Source organism: Anolis sagrei, chromosome 3, assembly GCF_037176765.1.
Source record: "Anolis sagrei isolate rAnoSag1 chromosome 3, rAnoSag1.mat, whole genome shotgun sequence".
Lineage (NCBI taxonomy): Eukaryota > Metazoa > Chordata > Lepidosauria > Squamata > Dactyloidae > Anolis > Anolis sagrei.
In genome coordinates this window covers 19,514,572-19,533,185 of record NC_090023.1, presented here as the reverse complement: position 1 = coordinate 19,533,185, position 18,614 = coordinate 19,514,572, and the positions used below count along the sequence as shown (strand labels likewise).

General features: G+C 42.6%; 1 protein-coding gene across 1 annotated transcript; it reads left to right on the top strand.

Annotated features, from left to right (window-relative positions):
* Nucleotides 1-3,618: 3,618 nt before the first annotated feature.
* On the top strand, nucleotides 3,619-16,271 carry VSTM5 (V-set and transmembrane domain containing 5). Its single transcript, XM_060766971.2, has 4 exons — nucleotides 3,619-4,052; nucleotides 9,022-9,354; nucleotides 11,611-11,748; nucleotides 15,990-16,271. The coding sequence occupies exons 1-4, from the start codon at nucleotides 3,962-3,964 to the stop codon at nucleotides 16,034-16,036; spliced, it is 609 nt and encodes a 202-aa protein (XP_060622954.2). The 5' UTR covers nucleotides 3,619-3,961; the 3' UTR covers nucleotides 16,037-16,271.
* Nucleotides 16,272-18,614: the final 2,343 nt, after the last annotated feature.

The following is an 18,614-nucleotide window of genomic DNA, read 5'->3' as shown; positions in this document are numbered from 1 at the left end:
CCTAATGTAGAATGTGGCCGACAAATAACTTTTTGGCTCCTGTTGCTAGACTGATGCCGCATCTATAATGGCTGCATTTTTGTTCCATTATTAATGAGATGAGGTCCTGTTCTCTAAAAAAAAGCTTTTGAAAAACAACAATAGATAGATAGATAGATAGATAGATAGATAGATAGATAGATAGATAGACAGATAGACAGATAGAGATAGATAGATAGATAGATAGATAGATAGATAGATAGATAGATAGATAGATAGATGATAGATAGATGATAGATAGAGATAGATAGAGATAGAGATAGATAGATAGATAGATAGATAGATAGATAGATAGATAGATGATAGATAGATATCCCCCTACAGTTATAATATTTAAAGATGGATCCCAACAAATGAATCAGAATCATAGAGTTGGAAGAGACCTCATGGGTCATCCAGTCCAACCCCCTGCCAAGAAGCAGGAATATTGCATTCAAAGCACCCCTGAGAGATGGCCATCCAACTTCTGTTTAAAAGCCTCCAAAGAAGGAACCTCCACCATACTCCGGGGCAGAGAGTTCCACTGCTGAACAGCTCTCACAGTCAGGAAGATCTTCCTAATGTTCAGATGGAATATCCTTTCTTGTAGTAAAACAACACTCAAATGAAGGCACTGAACAGAAAACATGTTTGGTTGTAAACAGCTAATGGATTTTGAATGTACATTTTATAGGTTCCAGACAACTTGCACTTCCCTTTTAAAGACTTTCCAATGTCATCTCTGTCTGGATCTACACTGACATATAATCCAGTATCTCAATCCAGATTATCTGGTTTGAACTTAATTATATGAGTCTACATTGACATATAATCTGGTTCAAAGCAGATAATCTAGATTCATAAACTGAATTATATGGCAAGGCAGGTTAAACTGCCAACTACACAAAATTTTGCCGACCAGAAGGTAGGCAGTTCACGTTTGGGTTGGTGTGAGCTCCCACCGTCAGCCCTAGCTTCTGCTTACCTAGCAGTTCAAAAACAGCAATGTGAGTAAATAAATAGGTAGTGCTGGGTGGTAAATGGCGGCCCTGAAGACATGCCGGCAATTCGATCAGGAAAGCGTACACTGACAACAGACTCCTTGTCATGGAAAAATGGAACAAATGCACCTCCCCATGACCGAGGTGAGCACAGATTCCAGATGCCAGAGATGAAAAAGAGGGAAGCCTTGCCTCTGTCTATGTACTGTCTCTCTTTGACCCTCCCATGACCCTATAGCATTGAGCCATGGCAGTTAAATTTGTATTAAATTGCATTAGTTCCATAATGTAGGTGCTCCTTTGGATCCAGCAACTCCTTATTGGGTTAGTTTTGCATCATCTCCAGCAGGTGGTGACGGGGAGCCACAACCCAAATTTATATGTGATCATTAAAAGGATCCATAAAAAATGTAATTATATTAATTTGGGAGACAGGACTTAAGTTTACAAATACCTTCATATTTGTTAACATAAAGATACTTGTAAAATGTACATTCAAAATACATAAACTGAGTAAGACCAAACTTGTTTTCTGCTCAGTGCCTCTGCATTTGTGTCTGGATTTGTATAAGTGTGTTTTGGCAAATCGACCTAAATTGGATTTTTTTTCCTATTTAGGAACTTGAGACAAACAATTTATAATCAGGAGAAAGAGAACTGGATAGATGTTTCCATTGCTGGTGGGCATTATAACATGAAGTAGATATATAAATGAGGCTCCCATCTACATTGTCATATAATCCAGTTCAAAGAAGATGGCAGTGTAGATTGAGCCTAAGTTACATAATGTTCTTGGAGTCTAGACATGAGATATGAACAGCTCTTTCACATTGTTATGCTACTCAAATGTCTATTTACATTTCTCTTGGCTGTCTAGAAGTATAACTTAAGAGTGAGGCACCCAGCCAAGGAAAATTCCTCAATGTCATTATGCAATCAAGGAGCCCCCTGTGGTGCCGTGGGTTAAATTCTTGTGCCGACAAGACTGATGACCGACAGGTCCAAGGTTGAATCCAGGGAGAATGCGGATGAGCTCCCTCTGTCAGCTCCAGCTCCCCATGCAGTGACATGATAGAAGCCTCTCACAAGGATGGTAAAACATCAAAACATCCGGGCATCCCCTGGGCAATGTCCTTACAGATGGCCAATTCTCTCACACCAGAAGCAACTTGCAGTTTCTCAAGTCGCTCCTGACATGAAAATAATAATAATAATGCATTCAGATTATCCTGATGGATAACAGACTAAGGGTCCATCTACACTGTAGAATGAATGCAGTTTTACACCACTTCAACTCCCATGGCCCAATGCTATGGAATCATGAGAGCTGTAGTTTTACAAGATCTCCAACCTTTTCTGCCCAATAATGCTGCTGCCTCACCAAACTACAATTCCCATGATTCCAAAGCATCGAGCCATGGCAGTTGAAGTAATGTCAAACTGCATTCATTCTACGGTGTAGATGCACCCTGGAATAATTCCTAAATACGCTCATGCGCTGTTTCATACGCTGTTTGACACAGAAGGCCAAGAGGATTCTCTATCATATTAGAGAGAAAAATCCACTTAAAATCCAGTTTCTGCATCCTGCAGAATTGTGGGGTTTGTAGTTTAGTGAGACTGTTAAAGGCTCCTCTCTAAACTACAAAGCCCAGAATTCTGCAGGAGGCATAAGCCGGATTTTAAGTGTATCTTTTCTCTAGTGAGATAAGGCAAGAACCACCTAAGTCCAGCTCAGCGAATCATACATTTAAGAAAAACATTTCACGGAGGAGTAGTTTACAATTTTGTGCAGCCTAACTCAACACTGACTCTCCAAAGGCTGAAATATTCTGTTTTTGACCACGTGGTGCTATGGAACCCTGGGATTTGAGGCACCTGCACTCTTTGGCAGAGAAGGCAAAAGATCTTGTAAAAGATCTATTCCCATGATTGTATAGCACCAAGCCACAGCAGTTAATGTAGTGTCAAACTGCATTCATTGTACAAGGTGAATCCTCCTTGAGATATTTTATGAGCAGCTGTTACTCCTGGTGGCACAATGGGCCGGCAGGACTGCTGACCAAAAGGTTGGCTGTTTGAATCTGGGAAGCTGGGGGAGCTCCTGACTGTTAGCTCCAGCGTCCAATGCAAGGACATGAGAGAAGCCTCCCATCGGACAGTAAAACATTTGAGTGTCCCTTGGGTGACGTCCTTGCATACAGCCAATTTTCTCACACCAGAAGCGACTTGCAGTTTCTCAACTTGGTTCTGACAGAAAAAAAGCATCCAAAAAAGCAGGATGGCAGAGGATTGATTGGTACTTCCAATGCCAAATGAGGACAATTGGAGAGTATCCAAAATAAGACTAAAATGCCTGGTTCCTACCAAGTAAATCTTTGAACTTTAAAAATGATCTGCATTTCCCAGATCACTTTCAAAGACAGTTCAGCATGTGGCACACAGCAGAAGTCTCGCTCAGAAGCAAATCCAAATCAGCCTTAAAAGCCAGAACAGAACGTACAATGTTGACACCGAGACGTCATCCTGCAGAGCCGGCTGGGAGACTCATTTCCTGGCTGGCACGAGTATTTACACCTCTCTCCATAGTGTTGTGGCATCTGCTTGGCTCCTTCCTTTGCTACAGCCAATTACATCCTGGATCAATATCAGAGGGTGTGGAGGGAGCGGGCCAGCCCTTTGCCACACAATTCAGTGGATCAGTGAGGAAGCAAAAGAAAGGCACAAGGAAACTGGGTTGTGCCGACTCTCTAGCTGCTGAAACAGCCCTCGGGATTCCTGTAGGTTGCTGCTGATGGTGATGCTGCAGCATGTGGAAGAGGGGAAAGGGGCAAATGTTTTGCCCACTGCAGCATCCCTTCACCCTGGCACACACCTGAAATATGACCTGTGGCTTTGGATGCTTAGTTAAATGACCTCTGGCAAGCGTTTTGTGCTTTCTGATGAGGCCTCTTGCTTGTCTGCAAGCCTGCAGACAAAGTATACCACTAGGAGTCGTGACCTTTTGCCTGATGGCTGAGTGGGCCTTCCAAGGTAAGACTTTCCTCCCTCCTTATTTTCCTTTTGAGTTCAGGTCTTCCCACTTTGTTTCTGTGTTGCTGCCACAATTTCCCTTAAGGGGTCTTGCCAAAATCTAAGCTTCCTTTGTTTCTTTCTTTTTTGTTTTGAGAGATGCACCTCTGAGTATCTTCCAGGTATCCACATCACATAACTGATTGATGGTACCCAAAGTAATTTTTCTTGTAAATATGAACTTCTTCGAGATTTTGCCAAGTCCTTTTCCCTAAACAGCTTCTGAATAGGAGCCAAAAGACTTCTACACATGTTGCTTTCTCTCAGAGACATGATGATGAATAAGTTGTTCTTTTTGAACCTCAGCTTGCTGTCCAGAAAGTGTTCCACCTGGATTAGATTCAAGGTCCAACTATAGCAGTGATTCCCAAACTCTCGTCCTCTCGGATGCATCTGTATGTATTGCAATTTGGCATCACTAAAACTGCCATGTCTTAATGCTATAATAGTGGTAGTAGTAGTAGTAGCAGTAGTAGTAGTAGTGATAATGACTTAGGTGATCCTTTGTTGTCCAAGTAAGATTGTTCTCCAAGTGCGGGCATCGGTGGCAGTGGGCACATAGGTGACTGTGGAGCCCTATTCTTGACCCGCATGTTCTCCTGCAGTGAGGGCATCGGTTTCCAGGTGGAAGGCAGTCCCCGTCAGGGTTGGCTTGATGCACTTCCTCTTGGCATGTTTCTCTCTTTTGCCCTCCATTCATGCCTCTTCACATTCTGCAGCACTGATGGTCACAGCTGACCTCCAGCTGGAGCACTCAAGGGCCAGAGCTTCCCAGTTCTCAGTGTCTGCCACAGTTTTTAAGGTTAGCTTTGAGTTCATCTTTAAATCTCTTTTCCTGTCCCCCAACATTCCATTTTCCATTCTTGAGTTTGGAGTAGAGCAACTGCTTTGGGAGACAGTGATCAGACATTCGGACAACGTGACCAGTCCAGTGGAGTTGATGGCAGAGGACTATCGTTTCAATGCTGGTGGTCTTTGATTCTTCCAGCACGCTGACATTTGTCCACTTGTCTTCCCAAGAGATTTGCAGGATTTTTCGGAGGCAGTGCTGATGGAATCGTTCCAGGAGTTGCATGTGACGCCTGTAGACAGTCCACGTCTCCCAGGCGTATAGCAGAGTTGGGAAGACAATAGCTTTATAAACAAGCACCTTGGTATCCTTACGGATGTCCTGGTCCTCAAACACTCTTTGCTTCATTCGGAAAAATGCTGCACTCGTGATAACAACAACAGCAGCAACAACAACACTTTATTTATATTCCGCCCTTCTCCCCTGGGGGACTCAGAGTGGATTACAGTATTACAATATAGATATTGGCAAACATTTAATGCCTTGCAATCACAAACAATGAGACACACAAACACATACAAGGCAAATGCTTCTCTGTTCATTTCTGGCTTCTGGAGGTGGTGCTCATCTCTAGCTCATCTCTAGCTCTGGAGGAGATGTTTTTCTCCATTCTCAATTTTCAAGATGCCTTTTCTCCATTTTAAAGCCAAGGAGCCTGCGTTGTCGCCTCCTGGTCATGTGGCCAGCAAGACTGCTTGGAGCATCTCTAAGTACCTATTTATCTACTCACATTTTCATGTTTTCGAACTGCTGGGTTGGCAAGAGCTAGGGCTAAAAGTGGAGTTCACCCCGTCCTGTGGATTCGATCTGCCAACCTTCAGGTCAGCAGTTCAACAGCACAAGGGTTTAACCCATTGCGCCACTGCGGTCCTAGAAACATGGGACGTGTAGTTTTTCAAGGTTTTTAGCCTTCTCTGCCAAAGAGTGATGGCACCTCACCATCACTCTTTGGTGTCAAACTGCATTAAATCGACAGTGTCGATCCATCCTATGTGGAATCCAGGTCGCCAGTGATCAAGGATTTTGGGAGCTGAAATCCAAAATATTTGGAAAACCAGATTTGGGAAGCAATGAACTATAGCATCAGCAGACAGATGTTTCTTGACACAACATACAGATAAAAGACTTATCCTTTTACCTTTCAGCTCCACCATAATCATCACCAGCAATTGGTATTTCAGGCTACATTCTCTCTCTGACCACAAATGATTTGATTGGTTCCTTATGCCTCTAATGGTAAAGTATATCACTAGACTTGAGAAGGAATTCCAAATTTGGCAGAAACATATAATGTCCTTAGCAAAACAAAAAATCCAGAAGAGTGGGACAAGTCAAGAGATTAAATCAAATCATGGGGTCCTCTGGATGTTGGGAATCACAGCAAGCTGAACTAAAATTCCTAGCAGCATCAGCCAATAAATCCAATTGTGAGAAATGCTGTGTGTTACAATACAACTTTTGTAAGGCTGCTTCCTTCTCAACTCAAGCAAAATAATTATTGTGGATAGTTGGGAGTGGAAGTAAAAAAAAAAAGCTTTCTCTTAATTGTTTATTTGTTCCTATTTTTTCCCAGCTTTCACAGCATTCTTCCTCTGTTGTGAAATGTAGGTGTGTGCTAGTCTGGGCATTATGCCAAACCTTTTATTCATTACAAGATTTGGCCATGGTGTTAAAAGAAATGCTGGTTGATGCTTGGTCTCCCTGTGCTTGCTGGAATCATTCTTGCAGCAACCAGAAGGCAATATGGGATCTAGAAGTCTTGGTAAACCCCCAGGCTGAACAGGAGTCAACATTACATGAAGCACCTCAAAAAGCCAATGTGATTTTAGGCTGCATCAATAGGAGTATAGTGTTGCAATAAAGGGAATTAATAGTCATAGAATCATAGAGTTGGAAGAGACCTCATGGGCCATCCAGTCCAACCCCCTGCCAAGAAGCAGGAAAATTGCATTCAAAGCATGGCCATTCAGCCTCTGTTTAAAAGCCTCAAAGAAGGAGCCTCCACCACACCAGGCAGAGAGTTCCACTGCTGAACAGATCTCACAGTCAGGAAGTTCTTCCTAATGTTCAGATGGAATCTCCTTTCTTGTAGTTTGAAGCCATTGTTCCGCATCCTAGTCTCCAGGGCAACAGAAAATAAGCTTGCTCCCTCTTCCCTATGACTTCCTCTCACATACTTATACATGGCTATCAAAGCTCATCTCAGCCTTTTCTTCTTTAGGCTAAACATGCCGAGCTCTATAAGCTGCTCCTCATAGGGCTTGTTCTTCAGACCCTTGATCATTTTAGTTGCCCTCCTCTGGACACATTCCCACTCTATTCTGCTTCATTCAGCTCATTCAGAATAGTTCCACTCTATTCTGCTTCATTCAGCTCTCAGAAAGAATACAGTGTCCAGTTCTGGATACTACAATAGAAGAAGGATACTGGCAAGTTAGAGAAGAGCAACCAAAATGATCAAAAGTCTGGAAGCCAACTCCTATGACAGCGTTTCTCAACCCTGGGGGTTGAAATCCCTGGAAGAATCACCAAAGACCATCAGAAAACACAGTATTTTCTGTTGGTCACAGGGGTTCTGTGTAGGAAGTTTGGTCCAATTCTATCGTTGGTGGGGTTCCGAATGCTCCTTGGTTGTAGGTGAACTATAAATCCCAGCAACTACAACTCCCAAAAGTCAAGGCCTATTTTTCCCAAACTCCACCAGTGTTCACATTTGGACATATTGAGGATTTGTGCCAAGTTTGGTCCAGATCCATCATCATTTGAGTCTGGATGTAGGTGAACTACAACTCCAAAACTCAAGGTCACTGCCCACCAAACCCTTCCAGTATTTTCTGTTGGTCATGGGAATTTTGTGTGCCAAGATTGGTTCAGTTCCATCATTGGTGGAGTTCAGAATTATCTTTGATTGTAGGTGAACTATAAATCCCAGCAACTACAACTCCCAAATGACAAAATCAATCCCCCCCCCTTCAACCCCACCAGTATTAAATTTGGGTGTATCAGGCATTTGTGCCAAATTTGGTCCAATGAATGAAAGTACATCCTGCATATCAGATATGTACATTAGATTCATAACAGAAGCAAAATTACAGTTATGAAGTAGCAATGAAAATAATTTTATGGTTGGGGTTACCACAACAGGAGGAACTGTATTAAGGGGTTGCAGCATTAGGAACGTTGAGAACCACTGCCCTGTGAGGGATGGCTTAGGGAATTGGGTATGTTAAGTTTGGAGATGGTTAAGAGGGAACATGATAGCCATATTTGAAGGGACGTTATATTGAGGAGTGCCTTCACTCCATAGAGGTCCTCCTCTTCGTAACGCCTTTATCTCATAATGCCAACTCACACACCTTCTGAGCAATCATCAGCCCTTCTTGATCTATTGGTGCAAGCAGGAACAAACAAAAAGGACTAAATTGTTTGCTTTCAAGGCTGAAACTCATCTGTTTGAGTTGGGCAGTCCCAAGATAATGTGATATCTTCAAAGAAAGGAAGTAGGTCTTGGGAGTAAAGAAATACAGCTATATATCTCCATTGACAAAGCATTATGTGGCATTATATGGGAATAATAATAATAATAATAATAATAATAATAATAATAATAAGGACACTAATAACAGAAAATGGTTAAGATAAAGGTAAAATTTTCCCCTTGACATTAAGTCCAGTCATGACCGACTCTGGGGATTGGTGCTCATCTCCATTTCTAAACTGAAGAGCTGGCATTGTACGTAGACGCCTCCAGGTCATGTGGCCAGCATGACTGCATGAAGCGCTGTTACCTTCCTGCCGGAGCTGTACCTATTGATCTACCCACATTTGCATGTTTTTGAACTGCTAGCTTGGCAGAAGCTGGGGCTAATAGAGGGAGCTCATGCCGCTCCCTGGATTCGAACCTGCAGACCTTTCGATCAGCAAGTTCAGCAGCTCAGCGCTTTAACCCACTGCACCACAGGGGTTACATACATGCATTTCTTGGAAAGAGTATTGTACAAAATCTAACACTGTTGTTTGCCAGCCCTTGAAATAAGGACACACCTTTATAACAAAAGTTCTGTTTGTTTGTTTTTCCAGCCCAAGGACAGGAAGTATCATTGAGAGTCCCTCAACCCAACGTGAACACCACGGTGGAAAAGGACATTTTGCTATCCATAGCCTATGCTTGTGAAAGTAGCCCCATCATTGAATGGAAGCACACATCTCCCAGGGGCACCAAGAAAATAGCGGAGTGGAAACCGGGAAGTTATACCAACATTTCCAGGGGTTTTGAAGACAGAGTGAATGTTTATGAAAATGGTTCCCTCCAGCTGTTGAAGGTGGATCTGAGAGACTCCGGTTATTACTTGGTCACAGTGAGAGACGAGTTTGGAATCACTGTCTATGGCACCATCCTGCTAAATGTTTATGGTATGAAAATGATATTTTGTCTGACGCTAAAACATTCTTATACTCTTTTGTCTGGAACATGGAAAAGCTACATTTTTGGACTACAGTTCGCTATAGCGCACAGACACTATGACCATTAGTTTATCCAAATCTTTGAGAGGGCTTCTTTGTATTCCCTTTGTGTTTAGTTTCTATGCTGGATGCAGAAGAGTAATTGATAGATTAGACATTCACTTTGGATGCCAGTGGAAAGCAGTATTCCATGTGACCTGTCAAGAAAGTTATTACTAGGAGTAACCATGTTGGAGCATCTCTGTCTTATCTGGATTAAGCTAATCCCAGTAGTTCCCAATCTTTTTACTAGGGACCACTTGACCAGGAACACTTTGACCAGGGACCACTCTCCAATATTAGTACCCAAAGGGCTAAGAATCAGTTTTTGTCAGCTTCAGATTTTGTTTGGTTATTTGGAGTGCTAATCCAGAAAATTGCATTCGATAGACCACATCAGCTCTAGTTTCTGATACAGAACATATGCCATCCAGTAGTTGCAATCTGCTCACCCACAGAAAACCATATTTGATCATCTAGAGTTGCTGTGCTAGTAGTAATCTTAGGTAGTCGGCCTCTCCCCTCCTGACATCTCCGTTGTCTCGGCACAATAAGAGGGTTTCGCGAGACCAGTCACTCTTGTTGCCACGTGGTTTCGAGACAATGGTGTAGTAATGGTGAGGCCGCTGACATATTTTCGTTCTTGCAGACCACTGGTGGTCCACGGACCACAGGTTGGGAATCACTAGCTTATCCTAATCCATTATCTTTGCCATTTACTGTGTGCTTGACAGTACACCTTTCTATGAATGTTTAGGACTTCCAGGATGGTTTTACGGTTGATTTCCACTGTAAGTTGACCATAGAATCACACTGGAAGATTTAAGAAATTACCAAAGAGGTGTTTTCTCTAGTAATCTCTTTTGGAAAATGGAAATCTCCAGAAACTTTTAGAGATTGTATGATCTTTGGAAAGGGATAACCTTGTTAGAAGTCACAACCTTTTGAAAAATGATGTTATAATTTCTTGGTAAAAGCATGATCTGTTAGGGTCATAACCTTTTGGGGAAAATGACATCCACAAGGACAAACATATATATACTCAACAGAATTTCAGAAGTGTTCTTTTCAGTTGCTCAAAAAAATCTACTCTCCCTTAAAATATATTTGCCTTTAAATCATGCTCTCAGGAGACAAAAATAGGCAGACTTCTTTAAAAGTAACATAGTTGGTTTACTCACAAGCTTCATGTATTCAGCATGCAGGTACTTTACATATCAATCCAGTTACAAATAGGATTTGAAGTAGTTTTTTCTGTGTAAGAAACATAGGGTATCATCTTAGACTCAACGATCCAAAGTTCCAAAGCATCTCTCTGTTCTGAGAATCTAAAAGAGTCTCTGTCTAGTCTGAAAGTACAATGAAGTCTAATGGCTTCTGTACAGCATACTGTTCCTACTGAAGTCTAAAGCATATTTCTCTACTGAAGTCTAAACTGTACTGTTATACAATGGAGTCACAGTCCTGAATAAGCCCAGTTCTGATCACATAATCTGCAGCCTCTCCCACAACAAAGCGTTAAAGTAAAATTGCAAACCAATACACACATATACAATACACTAAGCAATTAGACAGAATCATAGACACATTCAAAGCACCCCCCCCCCCAATAGATGGCCATCCTCTGTTTAAAAGCCTTCAAAGAAGGAGCCTCCACCACACTCCGGGGCAGAGAGTTCCACTGCTGAACAGCTCTTGCAGTGAGGAAGTTCTTCCTAATGTTCAGATGGAATCTCCTTTCCTGTAGTTTGAATCCATTGTTCTGCATCCTAGTCTCCAGGGCAGCAGAAGACAAGCTTGCTCTCTCCTCCCTATGCCTTCCTCTCACATATTTATACATGACCCTCATCATGTCTCCTCTCAGCCTTCTCTTCTTCAGGCTAAACATGCCCAGCTCTTTAAGCCGCTCCTCATAGGGCTTGTTCTCTAGACCTTTGATCATTTTAGTCGCCTTCCTCTGGACACATTCCAGCTTGTCAACCTCTCCCTTAAATTGCGGCACCCAGAATTGAACACAGTGTAATTCCAAGTGTGGTCCGATCAAGGCAGACTAGAGGGTAGCTCACGCCACTCTCTGAATTCGAACCTGCGACCTTTTGGTTAGCAAGTTCAGCAGCTCAGTCTTATTGGTATGTAATTGTGTTGTGTGTCTCCTCCCTTTCTTAGAGATTCTCTATGAAGACTTGCATTTTGTAGCTGTCTTCTTGGCCTTCCTCACAGCGGCATCTGCCATTTTGGTTTGCCTTCTGTGGTTGTGCAATAAATCCATTCATGTGCTTCAGAAGGAAAGATCACAGCTCAAAGGTAAGCCTTGGAACAGTATATGGATGGCCAGGAAATACTCAAACTCCACAACCATCAAATATTTACCCAAGGGCAACCCCTGATTTTTAAATTTGAATTTAATTTGCATTGTTGTCTTGTCTTTCCTACTATTTAATTACCGATTTTTGTAAGGAGCCCCCGGTAGTGCAGTGGGTTAAACCCCTGTGCCGGCAGGACTGAAGACCGACAGGTCGCAGGTTCAAATCCGGAGAGAGGCAGATGAGCTCCCTCTACCAGCTCCAGCTCCTCATGCGGGGACATGAGAGAAGCCTCCCACAAGGATGATAAAAACATCAAAATCATCCAGGCATCCCCTGGGCAACGTCCTTGCAGACGGCCAATTCTCTCACACCAGGAGCGACTTGCAGCTTCTCAAGTCGCTCCTGACATGACAAAAAAAACCCCCAATTTTTGTCTGGAATTTTGTTGGGAGATTTTTTTTTTTTATCATGTCAAGAGCGAACCAAAACTGTAGTATTGCATTAAAAACAAACAAAACACAAAGTTTGCAGGCTTGGTATTCTATTAAATGTCCTTTGACCAGTAGTTGGCCACTTGGAGTGCCTCTGATGTTGCTGCAAGAAGGTCCTCCATTGTGCATGTGTTGGGAGATGATGAGAAACTAAATAGAAAAGTAAGAAAGGAGAAACTTAACAGTGCATCTACACTGTAGAATAATCAGTGCAATTTTGCACCACTTTAACTGCCATGAGTCAATGTTATGGAAGCCTGGAAGTTGTGGTTTGGTGAGGCACCAGCACTCTTTGGCAGAGAAGGCTACAGACCTTGTAAAACTACAGCTCATGTTTCCATGGCATTTGGTCATGGCAGTTAAAGTGGCGACAAAATGCATTAACTCTACAGTGGTGATATACCCGGAATAGCACAGAGGGAAAATGCAGTCTTAAGGCAGTGATTCAGAAACAGTCTTTGGGAAATGTATTGTCGAAGGCTTTCATGGCCAGAATCACTGGGTTGTTGTGGGTTTTTTCGGGCTATATGGCCATGTTCTAGAGGCATTTTCTCCTGACGTTTCGCCTGCATCTATGGCAAGCATCCATAGATGCTTGCCATAGATGCTTGCCATAGATGCAGGTGAAACATCAGGAGAAAATGCCTCTAGAACATGGCCATATAGCCTGAAAAAACCCACAACAATCCAGTCTTTGGGAAATGAGGAAAATTGGAATTTGCGCAGTTGCTATAGTCACATAGCAATGCATCCAGACAGCACTAGTCTAGGTACAGACCAGCAATGCATCCAAAGCACATGAGAGGCAATAGAGACACCTCTCCCTCTCTCCTCTTTCCATGCTTTCCTCTTCCCAGCCTTTTCTGCAAAAGTATTTATCTCGAATGAATTTTTCACCTGGTTTCAGGCATGCAAAGAAATAAAAGGACAACACAAAAGGATATTTACTTTGTAGTGAGCACTGTATCAGCATCTGAGAACACCTGCCCAGAAGAAAGGCACTATTGTCCCGTCTGCAAACAAGCAGTCTTGTTATACCTGTTTACTTAAAGCACAGGAAAAAATGGTCTATTTCTGCATTGGGGTCAACTGGCAGGTGCTATGAAGGGTTTGGAGTGGAGATCTTTCCCACAACTTGATACTTATGGTCAGCTCTTTCATTAGGCAGCTGCCTCAGGAATTATTGTCATTGTCGTCGTCATCATCATCATATTCTGCTTTTATGTTCCAAGGAACCATCTATTTCAGGCATGAGCAAACTTTGGCCCTCCAGATGTTTTGGACTTCAACTCCCATAACTCCTAACAGTCTCCTCAAGAATTCTGAACTTGGAGAGGCTTCCTAACTACTCCAGCATGCCTTCTGTGCAGGAGTTCTGTAACCAAAGCAAGCACGTTTAAGTTAGTGTTTTGTTTATTTTGTTCATAGGGCTATGGTTAGCTGACTTTAGACTCTGGACTTAATTCGCTCAGCTCTTAAAGTGCTTTTGTAACAAAGGCAACCTTGAAAAGCCAATCTTAGAAGTGTTGGTTTCTAATAAATGTAATTTCTTTATGCTTGTGGGTCAACAGTATTTCTTGCTGTTTCTTTGCCAGTGTTGATGTGGAGATGGTCTGGTTTGCCTACTCTGGAACATGCAACATATCGTTGACCTTCTTTAGGGGTCCCTTTCAAATCTATGATACTATATCTGTGTGAGAGAGAATCATATCTATCTATATCTATGGCTGGATGGCTCTTTGTCAGGAGGGCTTTGATTACGTTCACTTGTCCTCATGAAGGGAGTTGAATGGCCTTAAGTATTTTCTGTTGGTCATGGGGGTTCTGTGTGGAAAGTTTGCCCAAATTCTATCGTTCGTGGAGTTCATGTTTTTTTATTGTAGGTGAACTATAAATCCCAGTAACTACAACTCCCAAATGTCAAGGTCTATTTCCCCAAACTCCATCTGTGTTCTTATTTGGGCATATGGAATATTCATGCCAAGTTTGGTCCAGATCCATCATTGTTTGAGTTCACAGTGCTCTCTGGATGTAGGTGAACTACAACTCCCAAGCTCAAGGTCAATGCCCACCAAACCCTTCTAGTGTTTTCTGTTGGTCATGGGAGTCCTATCTGCCAAGATTGGTTCAATTCCATCATTGGTGGAGTTCAAAAAGCCCAGCAACTACAACTCCCAAATGTCAAGGTCTATTTCCCCAAACTCCATCTGTGTTCATATTTGGCAAACTCAATTTTTTGAGTGAAGGGCATACATTAGGTTGTTAGGTGTACGCTGTCCAAATTTGGTGTCAATTCCCCCAGTGGTTTTTGAGTTCTGTTAATCCCACAAACAAACATTACATTTTTATTTATATAGATCACATGAGGTTGCTAAAGGACAATTATGACAGGGCTTACCTAAGGTAATATTGTGGTTGTTCCATAGTCATATTGTGTTCGAAACATGATTGGATCATCTCTTTGCATTGATGGGAAAAGTCTATCAAAATATCCAATGTCGTTGTTGCTTCACTGCTCTTCCTCGTGCTATGATTTTGTCGTGCTGCAGTCTCAGAACTGCAAAACTGGGGAAAATGGTGTGAGAATGCAACTACAGCTGTGCAGTTGTGGCAAAATAGGGAGGAAATAGAAAAAAATAGTGCATATTTATTTATTTACTGTATTTGTATGCCGCCTTTCTCAGCCAATTGGCGACTCAAGGTGGTTTCCAACAAATCAGTATAGATAACACATAATATAGATTAAAAAAACATTAAACAGTATAAGACATCACAAAAGCAATAAAAACAACATAATCAGCATCTCATTATTCTCAAGCATTGTCTAATTCCATTGTCAGGTCATTCAATTTCCTATATTAGCTACTCTGTATTTGTAAACACTTACTCGAATTGCCTCCGAAACGTCAAGAGGGAGGGAGCAGATCTGATCTCCCTAGGGAGGGCATTCCATAGCCAAGGGGCCACCACTGAGAAGGCCCTGTCTCTCGTCCCCGCCAAACATGGATCTTAAAGTCCTCAGTGGTTCGTAAGGGGATCTTAAAGTCCTCAGTGGTTCGTAAGGGGAGATACGTTCGGACAGGTAAGTTGGGCCAGAACTGTTTAGGGCTTTATACTGAGTAGGGAAAACATGATAGGAAACAAGGTTCTGGTCACAGGAATTTGCACTAATGAAGTTCCAGCATCATGTAATTGCACTAAAAACTCTGGCATCGACACTGAGAACTGGGAAGCCCTAGCCCTTGAGTGCTCCGGCTGGAGGTCAGCTGTGACCAGCAGTGCTGTAGAATTTGAAGAGGCACGAATGGAGAGAGAAACGTGCCAAGAGGAAGGCGCATCAAGCCAACCCCGACCAGGACTGCCTTCCACCTGGAAACCAATGTCCTCACTGTAGGAGAAGATGCAGATCAAGAATAGGGCTTCATAGTCACCTACGGACTCACCGCAAATACACTAATCCTGGAAGACTATCCTACTCGGACAACGAGGGGTCGCCTAAGTAAAGTAAGTAAGTAAGTAAGTAATTGCACTAAAGTGTGAAAAAGGTAATTCTTTTAACAGCTACACAATTGCATTTGCTATACAATTGCAGTGGTGTCCTCATGGCCTGTATAGGATAATGGGCAAAACCCAGTTTAGTGACTTTCAATGGGTTTCCTCTGTGTTTTGTTAGCACTGTTGACTGTAAGTGTTTTTAGTTTGGAATGTCTCGTAGCCTCCTAATTAGTTCTCAATTTTATTTTCACAGCAAGCACCACTGAAGAGACAGAGCTACAAATGATGGATGTTAGCTAAGGACCATTGAAAGAAGGAAGTCCACTTTCTATCTGAAAACAAGGATCAAAAAAGGCCAAAATGATATCTCCTACATTTTTAGGATTATTATTTTTTTGTCGTGAAAAAGATAGCAATGCTGAACTGGAGGGAACGAACATTTCCAATGGATTTCTCCTAAGAGAACGGAAGACTTTTGCTGTGTAATTTGCATGTACTTCAGACACTTATCTCTGGGTTGATAATATTGGTAACATTATTGGGGATTTTAAAAATGCAAGATATGCACCCAGAAGGGCCTTGAATATGTCAGTGGAGACTGCAGCATTTAAATAAACTGTGACTATTTATTATATTTAAAACATACTTTTAAGGGCCCCTTGGTGGTGCAGCGAGTTAAGCCGCTGAGCTGCTGAACTTGCTGACCGAAAGGTTGGTGGTTCAAATCCAGGGAGCTCCTGCTGTTAGCTCCAGCTTCTGCCAACCTAGAAGTTCAAAAACATGAAAATGTGAAATCAATAAGGTGGGAAGGTAACGTCACATCCATGCAGTCATGCTGGACACATGACCTTGGAGGTGTCTACGGAAAATGCTGGCTCTTCGGCTTAGAAATGGAGATGAGCACCACCCCCAGAGTCAGACACAACTAGACTTAACGCCAGAGGAAACCTTTACTTTTTAAACCATACCTTTAAAATTGCAGACTTGTCTCTTGTTCAACTCAAGAAAGAACTAGGTTTGTATTGTAATTATCACCTTGGCATTTAATGTTCAAATGTGAGAAAATAAACAATTACTTTCTATATTTGTCTTCGCCTCTTTTCTCTAGTATTCAGATTGTGTCAATGGGGTCATCTCATTTTATGTTTGCAACACTGCAACTGTCTCTTCTATTTCTAGTTCTGATGCTCATCTCTCTTTGGAATGACATCACTGCCAGACAAGCCCATGATTTATCACACTAAGTGGTGTAGTTCAGTGTCGCTTGGAGAGTTTTAAGATAACCAATGATTAACCATGATTATTTAGTATTTATTACTGGAGCTGTGCAGAGTATTGACGCTCTCATTTTATTGCTGAGGCATCTCATGCAGTCCAGACTTAAACAAATGTTAACACTGAAGCCAAGGACAATTTAGAATCGTTAAGAGTTGCAGGAGACTACAAAGGCCATCCGGTTTAACCCCATATCTTGCAGGAATACACAAAGCACTCTTGAAAGATGACCATTCAGTAAAAAAGATGCTTGCACTGCTTAGCAGGTATTGCACCACCTGACATCCGCCGGTAAGTAGCAGCCAATAGTGAAAGGACCAAGGCAGAGACATCTCCAGCTCAGCCCGTTTGGGTATCAGCCAGCACGTCAACTACTTAAATCAAGAAATAGTTTTCTTAGATCTACAGAGACACTCGCTGGAACACCCCAGCAAGCAAGAGTCCAAAAGTGGCAGGCCCAAACCCAGCACCTCAATCCATGGGTGATACCAGATGAGAGACTCCCCCCTGGGCACACAGGAGACTGGCCAACTTGGAGGGCGCTGAACAGACTGCGCTCTGGCACCACAAGATGCAGAGCCAACCTCAAGAAATGGGGCTACAGAGTGGAATCCTCGGCATGCGAGTGCGGAGAAGAACAAACCACTGACCACCTGCTGCAATGCACCCTGAGCCCTGCCACATGCACAATGGAGGACCTTCTTGCGGCAACACCAGAGGCACTCCAAGTGGCCAGATACTGGTCAAAGGACATTTAACCAACCACCAAGTTTGCAAAATCTGTGGGTTTTTTTCTTTCTTTTTCTTTTTAATCTGTGTGTTTGTTTTGTTCTGTTAGAATTGTAATACAATGGTATGGTTGCTGATGACACAATAAATAAGTAAAAAAGATCTTGGGGTCCTCGTGGACAAGTTAAACATGAGCCAACAATGTGATGCGGCGGCAAAAAAGCCAATGGGATTTTGGCCTGCATCAATAGGAGCATAGTGTCTAGATCTAGGGAAGTCATGCTATCCCTCTATTCCGCTTTGGTTAGACCACACCTGGAATATTGTGTCCAATTCTGGGCCCCACAATTGAAGGGAGATATTGACAGGCTGGAATGTGTTCAGAGGAGGGCGACTAAAATGATCAAGGATCTCAAGAACAAGCCCTATAAGGAGCAGCTTAAAGAGCTGGACATGTTTAACCTGGAGAAGGCTGAGAGGAGACAGGAGAGATAGCCATGTATAAGTATGCGAGAGGAAGTCCTAGGGAAGAGGGAGCAAGCTTGTTATCTGCTGCCCTGGAGACTAGGACGCGGGACAATGGCTTCAAACTACAAAAAAGGAGATTCCACCTGAACATTAGGAAGAACTTACTGACTGTGAGAGCTTTTCAGCAGTGGAACTCTCTGCTTTGGAGTATGGTGGAGGCTCCTTCTTTGAGGCTTTTAAACAGAGGCTGGATGGCCTTCTGTCAGGGGTGCTTTAAATGCAATTTTTCTGTTTCTTGGCAGAATGAGGTTGGACTGGATGGCCCATGAGGTCTCTTCCAACTCTTTGATTGTATTTAAACACCTCTGGAGACTACACCACACTCCAAGGCAACACATTCCACTGT

Bases quoted from the DNA above. Each gene is read 5' to 3' on its own strand.
- VSTM5 (XM_060766971.2), top strand. From the start codon at position 3,962: ATGAGGCCTCTTGCTTGTCTGCAAGCCTGCAGACAAAGTATACCACTA. The intron at 9,355-11,610 runs GTATGAAAATGA...TCCCTTTCTTAG, and splicing joins CATCCTGCTAAATGTTTATG to AGATTCTCTATGAAGACTTG. The intron at 11,749-15,989 runs GTAAGCCTTGGA...TTATTTTCACAG, and splicing joins GGAAAGATCACAGCTCAAAG to CAAGCACCACTGAAGAGACA.